Raw genomic sequence first — 21069 nt, 5'->3', positions numbered from 1 at the left:
AGTTGCAGATTCGTCAAAGTCCAAGTACATCACGAAACAGATGCAACGAACGAGAAGGAACGTCGAATCGAATTCGTATCGAAAAAGGTATCGACCAGTGGACTCCTTCGATGGACTCGAAGGAAAGCCACCAGCCAACAAAAAGAACGTAAAGAAACAAATGCAATCATGTAAAAAGGGGGGACGAGACGAAAAATAACAAATAGAACAAGAAAGATAGAAAGAAATTTCCTACAACATGAGCTAGGATCAACCTGCGGGGTATGTAGGGTATCGATCGTAGAGGATGGGTAGTAAAAGTACAACGGATGATTTAGAGGTATTAGCGGTAGATCCTTCTTTTTGTAAAAGAGTGAACCCAGCTGAGGATGGGTGAGCGATTATATGTGTCGTGGGTAGCGGTAGATGGTAGCGTATGCAAGATGGGGGGAGAGATTATTCTTGAAATCTAGTGACCGAATAGTCTGAATATCAGGTATACGACTGAACCTGTGAAGCGGATGGCTGATAGGCCGGCACTAGAGAAAGAAAGGTGTCTGAGCCTGGGCATAGGGTTGTCAAAGGAGGAGGACGTACAAGGCAAAGAAGAGGAATTGCAGGTATGGGTTGAAAGCACTTCCACCGAGCGAAGTGTTCTGGTTCACCCAGTCCAAGAAGGCTTGGGAAGTGAAAACAATGATAAGCACCCTGCAAAAAGATCAGTCAGTCATCCGCCAACGAGAAGCATCTAGAACCGTCGACTGCACTCACATGTTCGAACCAACCCACGCCAACACAACATTCGTCCTACTATTCCGATCATGATCAGCCTGCTTGGTAGCGGCATCTCGACTCTCCTTCTGCTCCGGGGGCTTGACCTTCAACGCAGCCCTCGACGCGGCCCAAAGTTGATCCACGTCCTCCCTCGCAGTAGGCACCGCAACTTCCATCATCTCCTTGCCATCCTCTCCCTTCACCTTCTTCGCGCCGCCCAAATCCTTCGCTGCGCCGTTGTCTCCTTTCGTTCCCCAAGTGACATCATGCAAGTTGCACATGGCGTACATCATGAGGATGTTGACGTACGAGGGGAGGAGGAACATGTATTGCGCAAAGGAGGTGAACATGTGCCAAGGTTCAAAGTGGATGAAGGAACTGATGAAGTACATGCCGTAGGTGGCGAGGACGGCGACGACGATCTCCTGAAGCGTGCGGTTCTCCTTGAACAGTCTGTGGAAAAGGAATCAATGACGTCTTGCATCTTGAAACAGGAAGTAGACTTACTCAGGGAAGTTTCTCCATCCTTCGATATCGTGGGGGACAGCCAGGTAGACAGTGTAGGCAGCGCACCATGTGGTGATGATATTACACAAACCAAACAAGAACATGGCGATTGTGTACGTCCATTTTGAACCCTAAACGATTCAAATCAGTAAGACGATCGCCAGAAACACGCATTATGCGGATGGTACATACTTGAGGTCGATTACCCAGAGAACAGACCAAGACGACGAACAGAAGACCGATGTAGAGATTGAGGAAGATTTGGAACACGATCTTGCCTGCACCAGTGCTCAGAAAGTTGAATGCGTCCGTAGAGCCCTCTGCCGTAGCCGAGGAAACCAACTACAATCAATGCTCGATCAGCGACTGGCATGTGTTGGAACTAAAAACCAGCTTACGAAGAAGAAAGCGAGGTAAAAGTTGGCCAGTGATGTCCATGTGAAGAGAAGTTGGACGGCATTGTAGATGAACTCGAATTGGAGAGCGATCTTGCGGAAGAAGCCCTGACCAGACGTCCAGATCCTGAAGAAGAAAACCGTTGCATGGATGGAAGCGAATAAGGAACCGTTCAACCATCGACGACGTTGAGAGATGAATTCCGGGACAGTCGCGGGGACGTCAGTAGATGCCTTTGCGCTCTTGACATACTTCAATCTATTAATAGAACACAATAAGCTTCAAGTGGATAGGATACAGATGAAGTGGGAGACTTACGTCCAGGCCTCCTTCTTCTTGGTGACAATCTCGAAGCAGAGGATACGATCTTCGGCGAGGTACATGTTACGCTGGAAACGGAACATTCAGCGTCATCCCTCCGACTCGATAATAATGGCATTACCTCTGAAAAGAGAGTCAGCCAACGTCCATCGCATCGGATTTCTAGGATGTTCACTTACCGAAGAGACCAGCGTCGCTACCTCCTCCGTGCATGGCCTCACCCTTGAAGTAAGATGCCAACGGGCCCTTTCCATCAGGGCCGTTCAAAAGAGCCTTGTATCGGTAAGCGCTGAATGCACCAGGCAACACGCTAATGTAACCAAACACGCTCTAGACCACGTAATTTGAATCAATAACCACGGTCCTCAATGAAATAACCATGTCAACCCACCTCCAAAGGTTTGTCAAGGATATTGGACATTTTGTACTGTGAACAGGAAACACGGACACGTTGTTAACGCACTTGACGACGAGGACTTCTAGAAAGAGGAAGGGTGGTTATACCTCAAAGTTCTGGGAGGCTGCGAGAGGACTTGTGAGAAGGAGGCTGCACCCGCGGCCACTGTCAACAGTGATTCTGGAGAAGACGATCAGAACAAGACCGATGAGTATACGGCGGGGTTACTTACTCGCCACAAGCACCACCGACATGTTTGTGCTTATCGAAGCCTGGGTGGGCCGAGTTGAGTTGAAATTCCCAGACGATATAGATAGACCTTACATTTCCATAGCTCATAGATTGAAGTTCCGGTGGGCTTTGTGCCGACGTCCAGGAGGATACAGACTATAGGCATGCGATTAACAAGGATATCCATCGTTGTACGCTAAATATAGCACTTACCATTAGGGTTCAGCAAAGGTCCGAATGCATTGAAGAACCATCTATGGCTGTTCAACTTCTTCTTGTTCTGTTCCTTCAAGCAGAAGAGAACTTGGACTGGACATGTGTTCTGGCTGACTTCGCCGGTCTCTGTCACGATAGCTGTGGTGGTGTACCTACGGGGAGTTGAGCCCGTGTTCTGAAAGACGGGAGATGGAGATAACATACTCGAAGATGTGGGCTGTGACATCCTTGCCCGCCACGGAATCTTTAGCGATACCTTCTTGGTAGCATCCCATCTGCCAACGTTGGGTGGTTAGGACGGGATAATATCTGATGGGAACGATGAAACTTACCAAGTTCAATACTTGCAGTGTCCGCTTGTTGACCTTGTTACGACCATCTGACACGACACAGACGACGACCTTCTTCCAGCCTTCTGGACCCCAAGTTTTTGACTTTTGACGGCTGCATAAATGAGCAACGTTCTTGAGGACGCTGTATAATGGGTCAGAGATACATTATGAATCTCACAGAGGGCAATAAACACGTACGCATTCATAGTGCGGACGAATAGGACTTCGTCTTCGTTGTACATGGTCATGACAATAAAGAGCTCGGTCTCGCGGCCCATGAGGTAGGGCCTGAGGGTGTAGCGAGAAGCTTTGAAGTCGTCAGGGTCGCAGGTCGCCGCCGTGTAGCGCATCTTGGAGAATTCTTCGAGATCCTGCTTGCCAACAGGGACGATGTGGGAGGGAACGGGTACATCAAGGACGAGGTTTCCCTGTGTGAGGAAGACTTTCTTGATAGACCGCCTTTTCATAAGCTTGTCTCTGGCCAGGGACCAGCCCGCGACAGAGCCATTGTCCCTAAAGCCGCCTGGGGAAGGCATAGTTTGCTGTGGTGGGTAGCCGCCGTTGTATGGCATTGCAGGAACTGGGTGCTGGTTAACCTGTTGCATCTCGTAGCTGGATGGATTCAAGTGGGCTTGGGAACCTGCATAACTACTTTGGTACGACTTTGTGGACTTTGCGTCCCAATTTGAGGAATCTCCGTAACCGGTAGCTGGAGGATAGCTCGGTTGATTGTAGTAAGGATCGTTGTGGGATGGACGATAAGCCATTGTGTTTGTGAGTCGTGGCTGGCGTCCGTAGGGATATTAGGTAGATATGTTGACCAGACCGGCTGTGAAAAAGAATGGAATAGCGTTGGCAACGCTCGTGAGGGAATTTGAAAGACTGGACGAGGCGACGAGGCCGTCGATGTGGGCGTTGGGAAGAAAGCTTGGGAACAGCGCGAGGAATTGTTCCCTGTCCCTGTTTGGGTGACAACGGGCTCACTTGGACCGCCACCCTCTGATCGCCCTCAATTTTCTTGGGTTCCTCTTGGTACAAATCTTCTGGAGCCATCGCGACTCTCGGAATCACCACACCGTTCAAGCTCCTCCCGATTCGCCTATATTTTTTGACTCTCCCTCCGTGAAGGTGTGAATTGATTGAACACAAAGGCAACCGCTGAGAGCGGAGGTTCAAACAAGCCCTGTGCCCGCCAACCATCCCTGTCCCACCGCTGGGAAGAACGAGGAGCTGCACAATTGCTGTTGTATATAGTAGTATACTGTAAAATCAGAAGAAGGAAATCGATGTGTCGAGGCGCCGGGAAACCTGAGGTTGAATCGATTTGATTCAAACTCCGCAGCACAGCATTTGGTGCTGCTTGTCTGTGGTCGTCGTCCTCTCCTGACTTGCCTCTCCCCTCACATCCAATCTCTCTCTTCTCTCACTTTCTTCCAAACAACCATCTATCTATCCTCTTTATCCCTTTTATCTGTGAGTAGCCCTCTTTTTCTTTTCGTCCCCTCGTCGTCGTCGTCGCCCAGCGGGTGCCACACAGCGCCTGCCCTGCAACCGCACAGCTGTCCCATTCAGCCATTGTACCCTTCCTCCTTTTCTCGCCCCGCCCGTCCTTGTTCCCAGAACAATGAGGACTCGGTCAAGCGACAACGACAGGCGTCACCCCTGGTTAGCCACCGCAACGAGGCCGGCCTGTTGTCTGGGATCCACATGCCCCCAGCCCTGTTATATATAAAGCCCATCATGCACTCCTTCAATTTTTTGCCTTCCTTCCCCCACTTTCTCTCTTCACCCTTACTTACACCGGTCTCTAGCTCTCTCCCTCAGTAATCGATGGCCGAATCTGCGCACAGACTGGATCTTAGAGTAGGCGGCAAATACAGACTTGGGAAAAAGATCGGTTCAGGGTCATTTGGTGCGTCGTCTCCGTCCGCAGGCGTCATGAATGATGTTACTCACACTTGCATGCAGGCGATATCTACCTTGGTATTAACATCATCTCTGGTGAAGAGGTCGCCATCAAGCTCGAATCAGTCAAGGCCAAGCACCCCCAGCTCGAGTATGAGTCCAAGGTCTACAAGACCCTCGCCGGCGGTGTTGGCGTCCCCTTTGTGAGGTGGTTTGGAACCGAGTGTGACTACAACGCCATGGTTCTCGACCTCCTCGGACCCTCTCTCGAGGATCTCTTCAACTTCTGCAACCGCAAGTTCAGCCTCAAGACCGTTCTTCTCCTCGCTGATCAACTGGTGAGTCCGGGTCTCCCCCCTATATCCTTTTCATGCTCCGTTTGCTGATGTGGCATGCAGATCTCTCGCATCGAGTACATCCACTCTCGCAACTTCATCCACCGTGACATCAAGCCCGACAACTTCTTGATGGGCATCGGCAAACGTGGCAACCAGGTCAACGTCATTGACTTTGGTCTCGCGAAGAAATTCCGCGACCCAAAGACACATCTCCATATTCCTTACCGAGAGAACAAGAATTTGACCGGTACCGCCCGCTACACTTCCATCAACACCCACTTGGGTGTCGAGCAAGCCCGTCGTGACGACCTCGAATCCCTCGCCTATGTCCTCATGTACTTCCTCCGCGGCGCTCTGCCCTGGCAAGGCCTCAAGGCTGCTACCAAGAAGCAGAAGTACGACCGTATCATGGAGAAGAAGATGACCACCCCCACCGACCTTCTCTGCCGTGGATTCCCCAACGAGTTTGGCATTTTCTTGAACTATACCCGTGCCCTTCGCTTCGATGACAAGCCCGACTATTCGTACCTTCGCAAGCTCTTCCGCGACCTCTTCGTTCGCGAAGGTTATCAGTACGATTACGTTTTCGACTGGAGTGTCCAGCGTGGAGCTCAGGAGGACCAAGCTGCCTCCAGCTCGAAGGTTCCAGTCGGCCGTCGCAAGGTCGTTCAGGAGGCTGACGAGGACCATCGTGCAAGCGACAGAATGTAAGCATGACTTTACCCTTACTCCAGTCACCCAGATCGCGCTAACAATTGTGAATAGGCTTCGCTCCCACACCAGGCAGGCTCAGCAGGCCGGTGGATCCGGAATGCCTCAGGCCAGGGCTGGCCGGGGTCGTGATGCTGAAGTCTGGTAAACGGGCTTCTTAGTTTGGTTTCTGGCCTGTTTTCTCTATAGTGCGTCCCGAGAGTGTCGAGCGAATGGGGGGTGGAGGGCAGAAGCAGGTATCGCTCGGCAGTGACTGATGATCAAGGACGTCGTATGGTTGGGTGGAGACGCGTCCCTGGGATCGTCAGGAGTATGTGGATGCGCGGAGGAGGTTGTAGAAGTTACGCGAGTGTTGGCGGGGGTTGTTGGATGGTTTCGTTTGGGCGTTTCCCCCAACTTGTTGCATAGATCTGGGTTCACGGACAGCATCAGTTGACGCCCGGCGATTCCACCCCTATCATACCAAGTATTCCCTTCAAGAAGAAGCCTGGACAACCTCTCAACTCAATCGCAAGCTTCCCATGCCCAAGGTGTATTCGACCCTAAACATTATTCTGGCTTCATTGCCTGTTTACATCGCTTCTTTCATCTGAAACGGACGCTTTTTCTTTTCACGTCAGTCTCTTGTTCTTCGGAACAAGGGCTGGCCGCCTCACCCCCAACCCCTTGTTATCTATTATCATAATCCAAATCCTCACCCCCTGCGCCCTTTCAGCCTAACGTTAGCCCATTTCCCCCTTGTACACCTTCCCGTTCACTTGACCTGGTTTCCCTTTTTTTCATCGGTAGTACACGATCCCCCATCACTCGTATTATTGACATTCATTGGCTTCAAGAATTTCCCCTTCCCCCACCATTCCTTTCTTCCCCCTTTCTGTTTCTGTATGGGTTTTAGGTCTTCACTTTATCCTTCCGTCCTCCACCTTTCTCTTCCCCAATGAGAAAGGGCGAGCGGGACGGAAGAGGGCGCCGAGTGTAGAAGGAGAGGTTACGTCGAGTGCTGGACTCGCGTGAGGAGAGTTGACGAACAGTTGTCGGTGTGGACAATAACAAGTTTCGTAGTAGACATGCGTCGTATGATCACCCCTCGTTTCCACCCCTTTCGGTCTCTCCGAATCCCTCACCCCCTTCCGAATCGATGTCTACTGTTGCCTTCAATGTATGACTATTGTGACGAATGTTGTTAATATGACCAGACACTTGTGTTCCGCGAATGAGAGTGCCTTGCATCCTGGAAGGTGTTGCCAAACAGCTGCCAACAAATCCTCCACGTCGCCTCGAGGGTGACGGCGCTGAGGTTAGTGTTCCAAATCACCCAAAAGTCGGCCCCTGGCTTCCTCCTGTTGTCCTCGTTTCCTGCATCGACGCGATGGCATTTGCCTCGAAAAAGGAGGATGAGAGCGGGCTGAGCTCGTACTACAACAACAAGACTACGATTATCCAAGAGGCTCGCGTATTCAACGATACACCTGTCAGTGCTCGAAAATGCAGGGCCCTACTTACGCGGATCGTCTATCTCTTGTACATCGGAGAGACCTTTGGTACCCAAGAGGCGACCACCCTCTTCTTCGGCACCACCAAGCTCTTCCAGAACAAAGATGTGAGCGTTAGGATACCTAATTGATATAGCTTTCTCATTAATATCTATGAACACAGAGCGGACTCAGACAAGCAGTTTATCTGGCCATCAAGGAGCTCGCGACGACCGCTGAAGATGTGATCATGGTAACGAGCAGTATCATGAAGGATATGCAAGCCAATGCGGAGGTCATTTATCGTCCCAATGCTATCCGCGCCCTTGTCCGTATTATCGACGTGCGTATTCCCGTTTCTCCACACAGGAGCCTTGGTTGATCATATGAACAGCCCTCCATGGCTCAAGGCGTCGAGCGATTCTTCAAAGCTGCCATAGTCGATCGCAACCCGTCCATCTCATCCGCCGCGCTCGTCTCCGCCTACCACCTCTTCCCCTTTGCCAAGGACGTCGTCAAACGCTGGGTGAACGAAGCACAAGAAGCCGTCAATGCCAAATCTTCCTCTGGGTTCTTCGGTTCTGGCGGTGGTGGTGGCGGGTACTTGGGATTCGGAGGGGGAAGCAGCCAGCCGAGCGGACACCAGGCGATCCAGAGTACGAGCTATGCGACGCAGTATCACGCACTTGGGCTGCTGTATTTGATCAGGCAGCAAGATCGGATGGCGGTTACGAAGATGATTCAACAGCTTGGTGGAGGCAAGAGTGGGGCAGGGACAACGTTGAAGAATCCGATGGCGTTGTGTATGCTCATCAGGTTTGCGGCCAGGATTATTGAGGATGATCCCAAGTACGTGGTAATCTCATTGTGATTAGCTTGGAATACTGACTGCATTGTGTAGCGTCCAGAGGCAGATGATTGAGATGTTGGAGGGTTGGTTGCGACACAAGAGCGATATGGTCAACTTTGAAGCCGCCCGTGCCATCGTCGAGTTGAAGCATGTCCAGCCATCGCAGTTGACCAAGCCCATTGCTGGTGGGGTTTCCCGTGTTGATACAGCACGTCACGGTACTGACCCCAGTTTAGTCCTCCAACTCTTCTTGTCATCGCCCAAGCCTGTTCTCAAGTTTGCTGCGGCTCGAACACTTGCTGCCCTTGCCCTCACCTATCCTCAAGCTGTTGCCGCATGCAACGTCGATCTTGAAGCTCTCATCGCCGATCCTAACAGGAGTGTGGCCACCTATGCCATCACCACCTTGCTCAAGGTACGCACAACCCCTAACCGTCGCATTTCATCTTCTAATCGTCTACCAGACTGGTAACGAAGCCTCTGTTGACCGCCTCATCAAACAAATCACTGGCTTCATGACCGAGATTAGTGATGAATTCAAGGTCATCATTGTCGACGCTATCCGATCCCTCTGCCTCAAGTTCCCCACAAAATACTCGTCGATGCTTTCGTTCCTTTCCGGCGTCTTGCGGGATGAAGGCGGTTATGACTTCAAGCGCGCTGTGGTTGAGGCCATGTTTGATATGATCAAGTTCATTACCGACAGCAAGGAGCAGGCATTGTCGCATCTCTGCGAGTTCATTGAGGACTGCGAATTCACCAAACTCTCTGTTCGAATCCTGCACTTGCTTGGTGTGGAAGGCCCCAAGTCTCCTCAACCCGCCAAGTACATTCGATACATCTACAACCGAGTCGTTTTGGAGAACGCGACTGTCCGTGCTGCCGCGGTGACCAGCTTGGCCAAGTTTGGTGTGAACTCTCCAGAGGAAAGCTTGAAGCGCAGTATCACTGTCTTGTTGAGAAGGTCTGTCAATTTCCTTTACCGCTTGTACGATCGTTGACTCTTTAAACTATCCAGATGTCTGGACGATGTTGATGACGAAGTTCGGGATCGTGCTGCACTTTACCTCAAGATTTTCGATCGCAAACCCTTGGCTGACGCGTATGTTAAAGAAGGTAACATATTATCTGCGTTTGAGTATTGTATTCCCCGATTGATGGGCGCGTTTCAGAATCTGTCTTCTCTCTGGCCGCCTTGGAAGCCAAGTTAGTCGCATACGTGAAGGACCCTTCTGCTGCATCCGAGCCTCTTGATGTTTCGTCTGTGCCCAAGATCAGCCGAGCCCAGGCTGCACAAGAAGCTGCCCGTAAGGACCCTTTTGATCATCTGCTCCACATGGACATTGCTAACCGGTGTTTGCAGGACCCAGCAGCCTCGATACCATTGGTGTTCCCGTTGCCAAGTCGGTGTCCCCTGCACCACAAGCACCCTCGGCAGCAGAGACACAGTCAGCGTACCTTCAACAACTTGCGGAGGTTCCAGAGTTTGCATCGTATGGCACCGTGCTCAACAGCAGTGCGACGCCGGCTCAACTCACAGAGAGCGAGACCGAATATCAAGTCACCTGCGTCAAGCACATCTTCAAGGAACACGTTGTCTTCCAGGTTTGTACATCGTATTGCGTCGCTGTTTCCTGTTTTGACATTTTTGGAATTAGTTCAATGTGTCCAACACTCTTCCCGATACCGTTCTCGAGCAGGTCTCTGTGATCATGACACCTTCGAGCGACGAGGACGAGACTCCGCTGGTGGAGGACTTCATCATTCCCCTGCCATCTCTTTCATCCACCAATTCTCCAGGCATCATCTATGTTTCCTTCACCCGAACAGATCCCGAGACCTATGCCCTCGGATCGTTTGCTTGCACGCTCAAATTCATTAGCAAGGAGGTTGATCCTGCAACCGGTGAGCCTGAGGAAGAGGGATACGAGGACGAGTACCAGCTGGAGGAGGTCGAGCTCAGCGCTGGTGGAGACTATATCATCCCCAGCTATGCTACATTTGGTTCGGAATGGGATCGTATGCGGTCAGCACCGAGCCAGACGGAGACATTCACTCTCTCTGCTATGGAGAGTCTGAAAGGTGTGTTGGCATTTATGAATAGTGATAGTGTGTTGAACTGACACTGGCATACCAGCCGCTTGCGATTCCATCATCGAAGTGCTCAATATGGAGCCTCTGGGAGGCACGGAAACGCCACAGTCGACGTCGGTGCATACCCTTCAATTGTCTGGACTGGCGACAGGAGGTGGTGGAAAGGTTTTGGCCCGTTGTCGCATGACCTATTCCAGGGGCGCTGGCGTTACTCTAGAGCTTTCGGTGCGGGCAGAGAAGCAAGAAGTGTGCGATCTCGTGATTGCCGCTGTTGGTGGTTAGAGGGATAGCGTTGTATTGTATCGTGTTGTAATATTTCTCGCCTTTTCGATTTTTCTTCTGTGAAATTCCATTGGATCGTTCCCTGGTAAGAGCCCCTTAAGAGTCTGGATCAGCGGACAGGTTGTTTCCGCGCAACGGCGTGAGGGTATACCGGTTGGACAGTGGTTCCGCGACCGGTGGCACGACGCCCCGAAGAACGGTTTCTACAATGCATAGCCGAACAAATAACTGTTTTCCGCTTTCCTTCTTATACGCCCTGCTCCTGAGCTCGTTCCGACCCATAACAACCCCCACAAGGCCCGCACCCGACCTTGTTGTGCGCCACTTGGCTTCGTCACCGGGAACTCGACCTACATAAAACCGAGCGGACCCATTTTTTCTTCCCCAGGATATCTGAATCGGCTCTGTGGGGCTAAACTCCCTCGGTGAAGGCAAGACAAGCAACAACCTCGGGGAAGGTCATAACCATCGGTACAGAGTATCTGGTTCGAGATTTTTCATTCTGAGCCTCATTCGTTGGCTATATCAGGGTAATAGTGACTAATAGTTTTTGTTCGGCCAGGGCCTTAAACTCTTGTTGTGGTGTCGGACGATATACCCTACGGCGACGAGTTGCGAAGCGTATAAACGACATCTCCATACGAGCGGATCACTTCAACGCCGTTGGTTCCTCTCTCCATCTTTTCGGTTTCGCCTATATCATACGACTCCAGATATTTATACCCCCAGCGTAGTCCAAACCTCGACGTTTCAACCCCTGCTTGCGTTCCGGCCCTCGACTTTGACCCTGTAGTTGTTCTCGAAGCAGCGATTTCGAATTCGATTAGGCGCTCAGGACCTTGATATACCGTCACCGGAGCATCAGCATTCCATAAACCCCCATACACAGCGCGCTACAGCCCAAAGCTCAACCACAACGATGCCGCCAGCAGTCACCCCGTCGCTGCCCTCAGCCAAGGTCATCCACGTTGATACCAGAGGCGCAATCATCTTGTCAGAAGAGTCACCCGAGGTAGATATTCGATCTGTCTATTGTTCTGGATGCTAAGGAAAGACTCTTTTCTAGACTCGAGACAGTCGGGGTATCTACCTCCCGAACCACATCGAACCCGTCTCCCACATCGCTGTCGATGTAAGTTGACTCGCTTCGTGTTCTCCCGATGCCATGATGGTGGTTAACCCGAGGGTTTGATTATCTTGTCTTTTTTTCGTGTTCTCGTTCATTCTAGGTTGGTGGATCTCTAGCCAAGGTGGTCTACTTTACGCGTTCGCCGGATCCACCACCGTCTCCTTCGATAGCCGCTACTCGGGGCTCCAGCTCAGCAAGTGACATCTCCACACCCCGTTCTCTATCACCATCAGAGCCCTGCACAACAGATGATGCCTCAGTCGTCTCCGCTTCGTCCTCTGTGGCGAGTGGTAAACATGGCGGGGCGTTGACGCCGTTGGTCTTGGACTGCTGTTCATCTTCCTCGTCCTCGCGTGCGGATAGCGTCCATGGACTTTCAGCGCTACACGACAACCTCCTCCGACAGAGCAACCTTCCCGATACACGGCCCCACCACTTCCCCGGCGGCTCCCTCAACTTTGAACGCTTCGAAACCGACAACATCGACGAATGCGTCGCGTTCATTCAAGAACTGATCTCGAGGTCGGCGGAGATCAACGGGGTGTCGATAGAGGAGATGCGGAGGGGCGTGAAGATCATGGCTACGGGCGGTGGTGCGCACAAGTTCTACGAGCTGTTCCGACACGAGTTGCAGGTGGAAGTGAGGCGGGAGGATGAGATGGAGTGTTTGATTGAGGGCTTGAAGTTTATCACTCAGATTCCGGATGAGGCGTATTACTTCTCGGATGAGTTGATTTCGTCCATTTCGCATCCTGGATCCAAGGGTGCCCCTACGCTGCCGGAATCGGTGAATGCTACACCTTCGACATCGACTGCTGCCACTCCCAATGGTTCAGCTGCCCCTGTACCCCTGGAACGACCAAGTCCCGACCCACCACGCTATGGCGTCACGTTCGAAAGCAACCCAACGCCTCAGCTTCCCTGTCTGCTCGTCAACATTGGCTCTGGTGTTTCGATTATCAAAGTCGATGAGGATGGAACCTTTGAGCGAGTGAGTGGAACGAGTTTGGGAGGCGGTACGCTGTGGGGTCTGTTGAGTCTTCTCACCCCTGCAACATCCTTTGATGGTGTGTATCTTCTTTCGACACCGCGTTATTATGGGGACTGACTGCCTCTTGCAGAGATGTTGGCGCTCTCTGAGCAAGGGGACAACTCGAACGTCGATATGCTCGTCGGAGACATCTACGGCCAGGACTACAGCAAGCTTGGGCTCAAGTCGACGATGATCGCCAGTACTTTTGGCAAGGTGTTCAAGAAGGGGCGTAGGCAAGGGACGTTCTCGCCCGAAGACATCAGCAAGAGTCTTTTGTATGCCATGTCCAACAACATTGGACAGATTGCGTGAGTCTCTATCGCTATTGCTTTATCTCTCCTCTCTGCCTTCTCTTCTTTCGGAAGTAATCAATCTCTGACATTGGGTTTGTCTTCTTGGCGTCTTGTGATGATGACAGGTACATGAATGCGGAAAAGTACGGGTTGGATAGGATCTACTTTGGCGGGTGCTTTATTCGAGGTAAGCATTTGTTACTCGGCGGAGCTTGGGATAGAAGACTGATTCTATGGGGTGATATAGGACATGCGGCGACGATAGCCACACTGTCGTATGCTATTCGATTCTGGAGTAAAGGCAGCAAGCGAGCTTTGTTCCTTCGACACGAAGGGTTCCTGTGAGTAGAATTTGTGGAATCCTATTGGTCGCCGAAATTTACTGACGGGCTCAAAATAGAGGGGCAATCGGCGCCTGGATCCGGAATATTGATCCCGATGAAAACGAGAGTGATTCGTGAAGCAAGTGAAAAAATAGTGTAGACATAACATACCTGGATTCTTTTATCTTTATGTCTTTTTCTATTACGCATTTCTGGATACCTTTTCCTTCGTTGTAAAGCAAGCTAGTGTATATTCTTTCTATTCGATGTTCTTCATACTCCAAACCACAGACATCATCTGTCTCGTCATCATCGATCCATGTTCGCCCGATATAGCAACTCGTTAAGAATCAGCAGCTGAAAGTGGTTCGGTTAATTGGCTGACTACTATATGTAAGTACATGGTGCTAAATGTGTGGGGAATGTTCTGCGGTGAGGTCTGCCGGTGTATAAGAGTGTTCTGAGGGAAAAGAAGAGAATTGGAAGAATATACATGCTGCTATGCGGAGAAGGAGGGGAATGGAATTGGAAAGAGAGTTGAGGAGTGTTAAAGGCCAATCGGGTTGTTCCCACACACCCATTCCAATCATTTTTGCAAGTGCTCCGCTCGTCTTATTTAATCGCCAGACCCGGCTTTTGTCTTCATTCTCATTCCCCGACCTCGACCCAAGCTGCCCAAATGTCGCTGGCCACCGTTCTCGCAGACGAGTGGGCCAATACCGTCGCACCAACCAACCCAGCAACCGCGAACGGTGCCCAGAAGAAGCCCAGACATCGCCATGCCCCAGAGCAGCTAGCAGCACTCAACGAGCTCTTCGAAAAGGACGAGCATCCCCCGCTCGACATTCGTTCTGCATTGGCCGAGCGACTGGGAATGTTTGTTCTTCCTTTGAATATCCTCAATAGGGCAATTTTCTGATGCCCTTCTTTCAGGGAAACAAAGACGGTCAACGCTTGGTTTCAAAATAAACGGGCCTCGTCAAAGAAGCGAACCCGTACAGTGGCCAGCGATCGGGCTAATGGCTCCCATTTAAACTCAACAAATCCAAATGCCCCAGCTGCTGCTAATCCACCCGTTGTGCCCACTACCTCGGGTGATCGCGACCCCGCAAACGACAACGACGACGACGAATACCGTCCTTCGTCTCAGCATACTCAGGCCTCGGCTCAGTCCAAGCCCGTTCATTCGGATATCGTTCAGTCCTCAGGTCTCTCCACCTTCGTGGCCCATACCGACTATTCTCAGGCCGCCTTGGAACGCGACGAGTCGCCAGAGTCCAACATGCCCAAGAAGATGCGCATGCGACCCACCAACGAACAGACAGAGGAACTCAAAAAGCTCTATAACAGTAACCCTCACCCAACGGCAGAGGAAAGGCAGGCATTGGCGGAGCGAATTGGAATGTAAGTTGCTATTAAATTATCTATATTGTAATTGATGATGACTGATTGATGATTTGTAGGCGCTATCAAAGTATAACTAATTGGTTCCAAAATCAGCGAAGCCTTGCCAAACGTCGGAAGGACGATGAACCTGTGGAGAGTTCTTCGAGCTCAAGAACCGATTATCCCCACAATGACACGCGGCAGTACTCGGCGTTTCCCCCTCCGCCACCCCATCATATGCACCCCAGTCTCACGTCCTCTTCGAATACGACTGCCCTGCCTTTGACCGCAAACTCACATGGCTCAGGGAAATCTCAGCGCTCTCCTAGCCTTCCCCCTTCTGATGAAGTCTCCCCTCGGAGAACCTCTCGTCGAAGTGCAACGCCCTATAGCAGCGCAATGTCTACTCGACCACGGCGATCGAGGCCGGAGCCCTATCAACTGGACGCTTTGAAGGTCCTGTTCACGAGGACTGCCACGCCCACCATTGAGGAGCGATCTGCGCTCGCTCAAGAAATAGGGATGTGAGTATTTGTTCATCCCTTGTGTAATGGGACTGTGTTGCTGATGTCATTTATCGCAGGGACGTTGGTAAAGTTACGAACTGGTTCCGTAACTTGAGGCAAACGGCCAGGAAGCGGGGCAGTCGATTCAACGATCCAGATCACGAAGGTGGTGCCTCTGGTCTTGACGAAGACGATGCCGATATGGATCAAGACGATTTCTCGTCTCCCAACTCTGGATCAAGACCAACCTCGAGGAACGGAACCCCACCGTTGTCCGAAACTCGGTCTTCTTCATCGTCTTCTTTGGAACGGGACGTTCGTACACGAAACTTGCGAGACCCTTCTCAAAGCACCCTGCCAAGCGACGACGAAGATTACTCTGAGGCTATCACACCAGAACCAGGAAATTCGCCTTCCCCGGCGCCCGGGGCTCGCAACAAATTCGAAGGTCGGGAACTTCCTCCTCCACACACTATGCGGGAGGAACCCTACCATCCACTTACTTATCCATACCACTATTCGCAACATCCTTATGCCCCGCCTCCTCCCCCTCCGCACCCCCACTACTACCCTCGGCCACCGATGGATCTCTCAAGGAAACACCTCATGGACCCTGTTGTCGAAGGACCGGTCGATCTCGCTTTCCGACACTTTAATCCAAGCATAGCCATCTTCGATCCTTCCTATCATCCAGCTTCCCAGTCCTACTATGTTAATGAGGATCCGGCCTACTGCGCGGAGCGAGCGAAACGACACGGAATCAACATCGAGGATGCCTACCTTCTCCTCGACTTCCACCGACAGTAATGCAGCAGGTGTCTTGCATAATAAAAAGCAATCTGCCTGTACGTCGAGGGTCAATGTGACCCTCGTTATGACTCTTCACATCATTAATGGAGTCCCCGGATTTCAAAAAACCTTATGCATTGTATCATGTCTCCCTACAACCCCCAGTCATCTATCCATATTGCATATTTATTCGAACTCAGTAACGACCGGCCCGATTTCTTTTCTCCTGTTCTCTTTTGCTTCCAACCATTCTCTGGACCCTTTCTGCATTCTCTTCCACCCCATACGCCTCCAAAACAAACATATCTGGGTCCTCAAATTCTGTTGCTGTAACTGTGCTTTGAAGCTTACTGCAAAACCCGATGTCGACACACGAAATGTAGTAAACCATCCCGTTTTGTATAACCAGTACTATGCTGCAGGTTACCTCCTTCTTCTCTCTGCGATCCTTCGACCTTTGTTTCTCGTTCCATGTTCCACGTTTCCATCTCCCGTTATTCTTTGTAGTTGTTCGGAACCAAAATTAGTGTACCTAGTAGCTTTGGACTCGGTGTAGGCCTTAGTCCATCGATGTAGTAGAGAGAAAGAAGAATGAATGCATGACTCAATCCCAATTCAAACCCTTCTTGCGAGCTTGCTGGGACTATTTCTATTTCGTGTCTTCTAAGACTATCTATTGAAGAGAATCACTGGTTGTTGTACAAAGGAATCCCGTGTTTCGAAAGTAGAAGGGAAGGAATGCATATTTATGGGAATGAAGAACCTGAAGGAAATCGTCGGAACAAGTCATCAAACATCTCATAAAAGTCGGAACGAAGACGGTCTCGAGTAGAAACAGACGACCGTCAATGCAACCTTTGCCACCGCCAAGGGGATCGAGATGGTGCAAAGAGTGATCAAAAAGCCGGTGAGATACAGTGAATAGCCGAGGACAGATGTGGAGGTTAAGAAGAGGCGAAGGATGCAGTTTAATAGCCGGGAGGGTGTCAAGGTGTTCAAAGAGAACGTCGGGAACGACGATGTTGACGGCGTCAATGGAGAGGAAGACGGGGAGGGATCCGCAGACGTGGAGCTGAAGAGGGAACTCGATGTTGGGTGGAAACATCCGCTGTTGTAGTTGTGGTGGTGGTAGTGAGAGTAGGAGTAGGAATAAGAATTCAGGTTGATCCTGTGTCGATGGTGGAGGGACGAAGTTGAAGAAGAGGTGCGGTAGTAGCAATTACTGGTGTTCCGAATCACACCAGCTACCATGCTCATCGCAGACCGTGCCAAAGTCCACGTCCATGTCGAAGACGACGATCCTTCTGAGATCGATGACGTCGGGACGGCGAATGGCGAAGTCGTCGCTTCCGTTGCGAGATTGGCTGAACACCGAGATGTCGAAGGAGTTGAGCAGCCGCTGCTACTGTTGCCCACGCTCACGACCGCCACACCGGTGACTCCAGCTTCGCTTCCCATTGCACAGACTTGAACCCCGGAGTTGTCATCTTCGAGTGAACCGGCGGACGGGGCATCTTTCAGATTCGAACTGGTATCTATTCGAAAGTCCGAATCAGTTTGAAAACCCAAAGGTATGAGTGCTGGGCCGCTCTACTCACTCGGAGTACTTGCTTTCAGGGTTGAACAGTACAGAGAATAGTCGAGATCAAGTCCGAGGTCCGTTCTGGTGTGCATAAGCACTGCGCGGGAAACCCACGGATCGATATGGTTGGAGAGGGCTGAAGATAGAGTAAGGATAAAGTTGTCCTCGGAGAAAGGTCCAATGGTGCCGTCACAGGAAGGAGCCGAGGTATTTCGAAACCCGTGAGCGTGAATTACGGCTTCGTCTTGCTTCAAGGGTGATATGTAGACACGGTCCTTTTTGTTGAGAGGGGATGTTAGAGACCAAAAACTGGAAGGTGTGTGCAATTCCGGGAGATCGGAGGAGGATGGTGACTGGCCGATGCCGGCGGTATGGACATGGTGCTCAGTGCGATGTTGGGAAAGTTGATCCACGGAAAGGAGAGGACACTTCGATCGATGTATTTCCAGAATCGAGTCGCTCTGGCTAACTGCTGGGCAGGCGCCCTCACCCCAGTCGTCATCGATACCTGAGGCCAATGGAACATCCTGCAAAGCGAAGACCTCGCATCCATACTGTTCATGAAGGACGAGGGAAACGACATCCCAAATGGTTTTGGCCCTAACGAAACCGCGTGTCCTTGGACTCACAGTTGTGGCAAACCCGGGGTTGATGGTAGGAAGGCGAGGTGAAGTGAGATATGTTCGTTGACGTTGCCTGCGGATGGATAGCTCTTCCTTGTAGGCCAGCCGTGATAGTCGCCGAGTCTCTCTCGAGAGATGGAACTCGAGGACATGATTGGCGTCCAAATATCTGGGGCCAAATTGGAGACTATCCCCATCGATGAGAATGTCGCCGTCCTCCTTCCGCTTGGGGTAACAATGGTCGAGATAGGTGGGAGATCTCAGTGAATTGACACATCTGTTAAATGTGTCAATCCTTGTCGCGTACTCGCCGCTATCACCACGGCAAGCACAAGGACCTGAGAATTGGTCCCAGGGCCATTTGAACACGCTGGGTCCGTAGATGTCGAGGTTGTACGCTGCGCAATCGCGACAGAGGAGGGATAGTAGGGTGGCTTCGTGGGTAGCCAGAATTCGTTCTGACTTGGATATCAGCTCTGCCGTCACGAGGGGAAGGAGATGGCCTCTGACGAGCAGAAGCAGTTCCGCAGGAAGGACGCTTGGTGAGAGGCCATGGACGAGGGTGTCAATTGTTGTCAGTTCTGGTGAGAGTTGTGCGAGGGATACGTGCATCAAAATGGTGCGCGACGACCTGGAGAGTAAGGCTACAGACATGGCGGAGACGGATTGTGAAAATTGGAAGAACCATGGGATATTAAATAGTCACTCACTGGTCAAGCTTGGGAAGCTCGAGGGAAGTCCAAGCACAGGGATCTATTGTTGGATCTGTAATTCACCGGTCCATTTGGCAAACCAGTTCGGAATCTCGGATATCCGAAACACCCTCCGGGGCGAGAGAACTGGTCGACTCGATGTCTCTGGCTTGAGGACGACTCGGATGAATTACCACACACCCAGGCGACACGGACTGTAAGAGAGTTTCTGGCACTGCGAGTCAAGACTGGAGGCCTCGCGGACACTCAACCTGACGTGACAGGAAGCGTTCCCCGTCCGGCTATCGTAACGAAAGCCTTTTAATGTAGAGACTGGATCTTGATCTTTGCCCCCATTGAAAGCGCAGCCTTGGAGAGACTTGGAGAAGGTGAGCAGGGCTTGACAGCCTCGAACCCCGACCTACTAAAGCCATTATGGTCTTAGCGAGGAGTCCAGCGAGTCCTGTTAGGAATCGCTGTAAACCCTTCAGACGGCGAATTTCGAGAGAGTGGTTCTTCAAAGCTAGTTTTTGAAATTCTAGAGCAATGAAGGGCGGATAAACGCGTAATGGCACTGTCTTAGAAACTCACTACAGTCAGCACCCCGAGCACACCTGGAAATGTAGAGTCATCAACGGCGTCCACCGTGGGGGAGGAACGGGCAGTCTTTCGGCAGTGTTTGAACGTACCATTCGAAGAGAAGGACTTCTCCGGTTTCTTTTGTGGCCTTCCGCACGCAGTCATGTACAATATGAGTCCGAAGAGAATGCGGGGGCTGGCAGTGGTGTGAGTTCGCGACAGATCGTGGGCGAGTCTGCAGAGCGGCGATATCATATTTGCTTCCCAGAGACTCCGAGGCCCCTATCTCAACGTTGCATGTATTTTTGTCGTCTCTGCGACAATGAACTATAGATAACCCTCAGCTACAAGCTTATTAGGCTGATTCGCAACGGATCGCGAATCGACCGCACATCGCAGGCCCAAACAAGCACCAGCCAGTCAAGCTTATCATCGTGCTAATATCATCATCTTCCTGTTTCCTCGCCCCACAATGAGAGAGCTCACAGCTCGACTCGAATTCTGGATAAACGCGAGGTCGGTATAGCCTGTTGAGCACAAGAGTAGCCCTTCTCAGCCTTGACATAGATGTAATTGGCACTAGTTACGACATGACAACCCCCTTTGCAACATGTTACTCGTAGCACCAGGTATTCCGTCCAGCAGAAACTATTGGCATTGCTGTGAATACATCGCTTAAAAGCCACTGCCCCTTGATCTTTATCTGTCGACGGCAAAATGCCGTTCAATCATCCTTGCAACCCCATTCCTGCACTCGCTTCATTCCCTCTTCGAACTCATGGACCAGATCCATGCCTGCCTTCGGGGGCTCGGGGTTCCGCCCTGTGATTGTCGCGCCTTTCGTTGGCCCAGTAGCGTGCATCGATGGCAGACTCGCCATGGCCGATAAGTACCCAGAACCATTAACACCGCTAGAGCCTTGTATGAAAGGGTTCTGTATTGGGGCCAAAGAAGGCATCCCCCAGTAAGGATCATATCGTGCCCCCGAGTTCATTGAAGACGGATAGTTCCGTATGGCGGGGATATCGTTCGCCCACTCTAAGATCCTGGAAGTTCATTAAAGCCTCATGGCCATTTTATTGAGTGAAAACAGGCTTACTGCTTGCGTATCTTCTCCTCGAGGGTGGTGAAATGTGATTTGATGACTCCCTTCGTAAAGGGTCGAATCATATCAGACGTCATAAACTCTCAGCCGGAAATTGAAGCGCTCACTCCCCACAACCCATGACGGTGTTCTTCTTTCAGCCATTCTATCATCGCCCAGCGCACGGTCTGCACCGCTGTGTTTCGGTTGTACGCGATGCTTGCTTGGGAATTGAGATTAACTTT

General features: G+C 51.3%; 6 protein-coding genes across 6 annotated transcripts; 4 read left to right on the top strand and 2 right to left on the bottom strand.

Moving 5' to 3' along the window:
* Positions 1-448: 448 nt before the first annotated feature.
* Positions 449-4022, bottom strand: CC1G_06628 (chitin synthase 2; the record flags this gene model as incomplete). Its single annotated transcript, XM_001829239.2, has 17 exons — positions 3352-4022; positions 3154-3295; positions 3026-3096; positions 2819-2973; positions 2699-2761; positions 2607-2646; positions 2482-2554; positions 2369-2404; positions 2157-2307; positions 2099-2100; positions 1975-2045; positions 1659-1914; positions 1453-1602; positions 1261-1391; positions 751-1206; positions 577-687; positions 449-518 (listed from the first exon to the last, which is right to left on the bottom strand). Exons 1-17 carry the CDS (start codon positions 3918-3920, stop codon positions 449-451), a joined length of 2547 nt encoding a protein of 848 aa, XP_001829291.2. The 5' UTR covers positions 3921-4022.
* Positions 4023-4983: 961 nt separating this feature from the next.
* CC1G_06627 (CK1/CK1/CK1-D protein kinase) lies at positions 4984-6255 on the top strand (the record flags this gene model as incomplete). The annotated part of the gene is made up of 4 exons (XM_001829238.1): positions 4984-5065; positions 5122-5396; positions 5457-6103; positions 6162-6255. The coding sequence occupies 4 exons, from the start codon at positions 4984-4986 to the stop codon at positions 6253-6255; spliced, it is 1098 nt and encodes a 365-aa protein (XP_001829290.1).
* Positions 6256-7417: 1162 nt separating this feature from the next.
* CC1G_06626 (coatomer subunit gamma) lies at positions 7418-10805 on the top strand (the record flags this gene model as incomplete). Its single annotated transcript, XM_001829237.2, has 11 exons — positions 7418-7707; positions 7764-7922; positions 7974-8428; positions 8481-8614; positions 8666-8844; positions 8894-9393; positions 9448-9545; positions 9602-9736; positions 9793-10034; positions 10088-10511; positions 10567-10805. Exons 1-11 carry the CDS (start codon positions 7477-7479, stop codon positions 10803-10805), a joined length of 2796 nt encoding a protein of 931 aa, XP_001829289.1. The 5' UTR covers positions 7418-7476.
* A 578-nt stretch (positions 10806-11383) lies between these two features.
* Positions 11384-13721, top strand: CC1G_06625 (pantothenate kinase; the record flags this gene model as incomplete). Its single annotated transcript, XM_001829236.2, has 7 exons — positions 11384-11817; positions 11872-11937; positions 12035-13001; positions 13056-13275; positions 13386-13447; positions 13508-13601; positions 13661-13721. Exons 1-7 carry the CDS (start codon positions 11725-11727, stop codon positions 13719-13721), a joined length of 1563 nt encoding a protein of 520 aa, XP_001829288.1. The 5' UTR covers positions 11384-11724.
* A 518-nt stretch (positions 13722-14239) lies between these two features.
* CC1G_06624 (hypothetical protein) lies at positions 14240-16438 on the top strand. The gene is made up of 4 exons (XM_001829235.2): positions 14240-14459; positions 14517-14987; positions 15047-15493; positions 15553-16438. Exons 1-4 carry the CDS (start codon positions 14263-14265, stop codon positions 16280-16282), a joined length of 1845 nt encoding a protein of 614 aa, XP_001829287.1. The 5' UTR covers positions 14240-14262; the 3' UTR covers positions 16283-16438.
* Positions 16439-17062: 624 nt separating this feature from the next.
* Positions 17063-19123, bottom strand: CC1G_06622 (hypothetical protein; the record flags this gene model as incomplete). Its single annotated transcript, XM_001829233.2, has 2 exons — positions 17063-17799; positions 17863-19123. 2 exons carry the CDS (start codon positions 19121-19123, stop codon positions 17063-17065), a joined length of 1998 nt encoding a protein of 665 aa, XP_001829285.2.
* Positions 19124-21069: the final 1946 nt, after the last annotated feature.

Source organism: Coprinopsis cinerea, assembly GCF_000182895.1.
Source record: "Coprinopsis cinerea okayama7#130 chromosome 1 map unlocalized cont3.1, whole genome shotgun sequence".
NCBI lineage: Eukaryota > Fungi > Basidiomycota > Agaricomycetes > Agaricales > Psathyrellaceae > Coprinopsis > Coprinopsis cinerea.
Note: the sequence above shows the minus strand (reverse complement) of the source record. Positions and strands in the feature narration are given on the sequence as shown.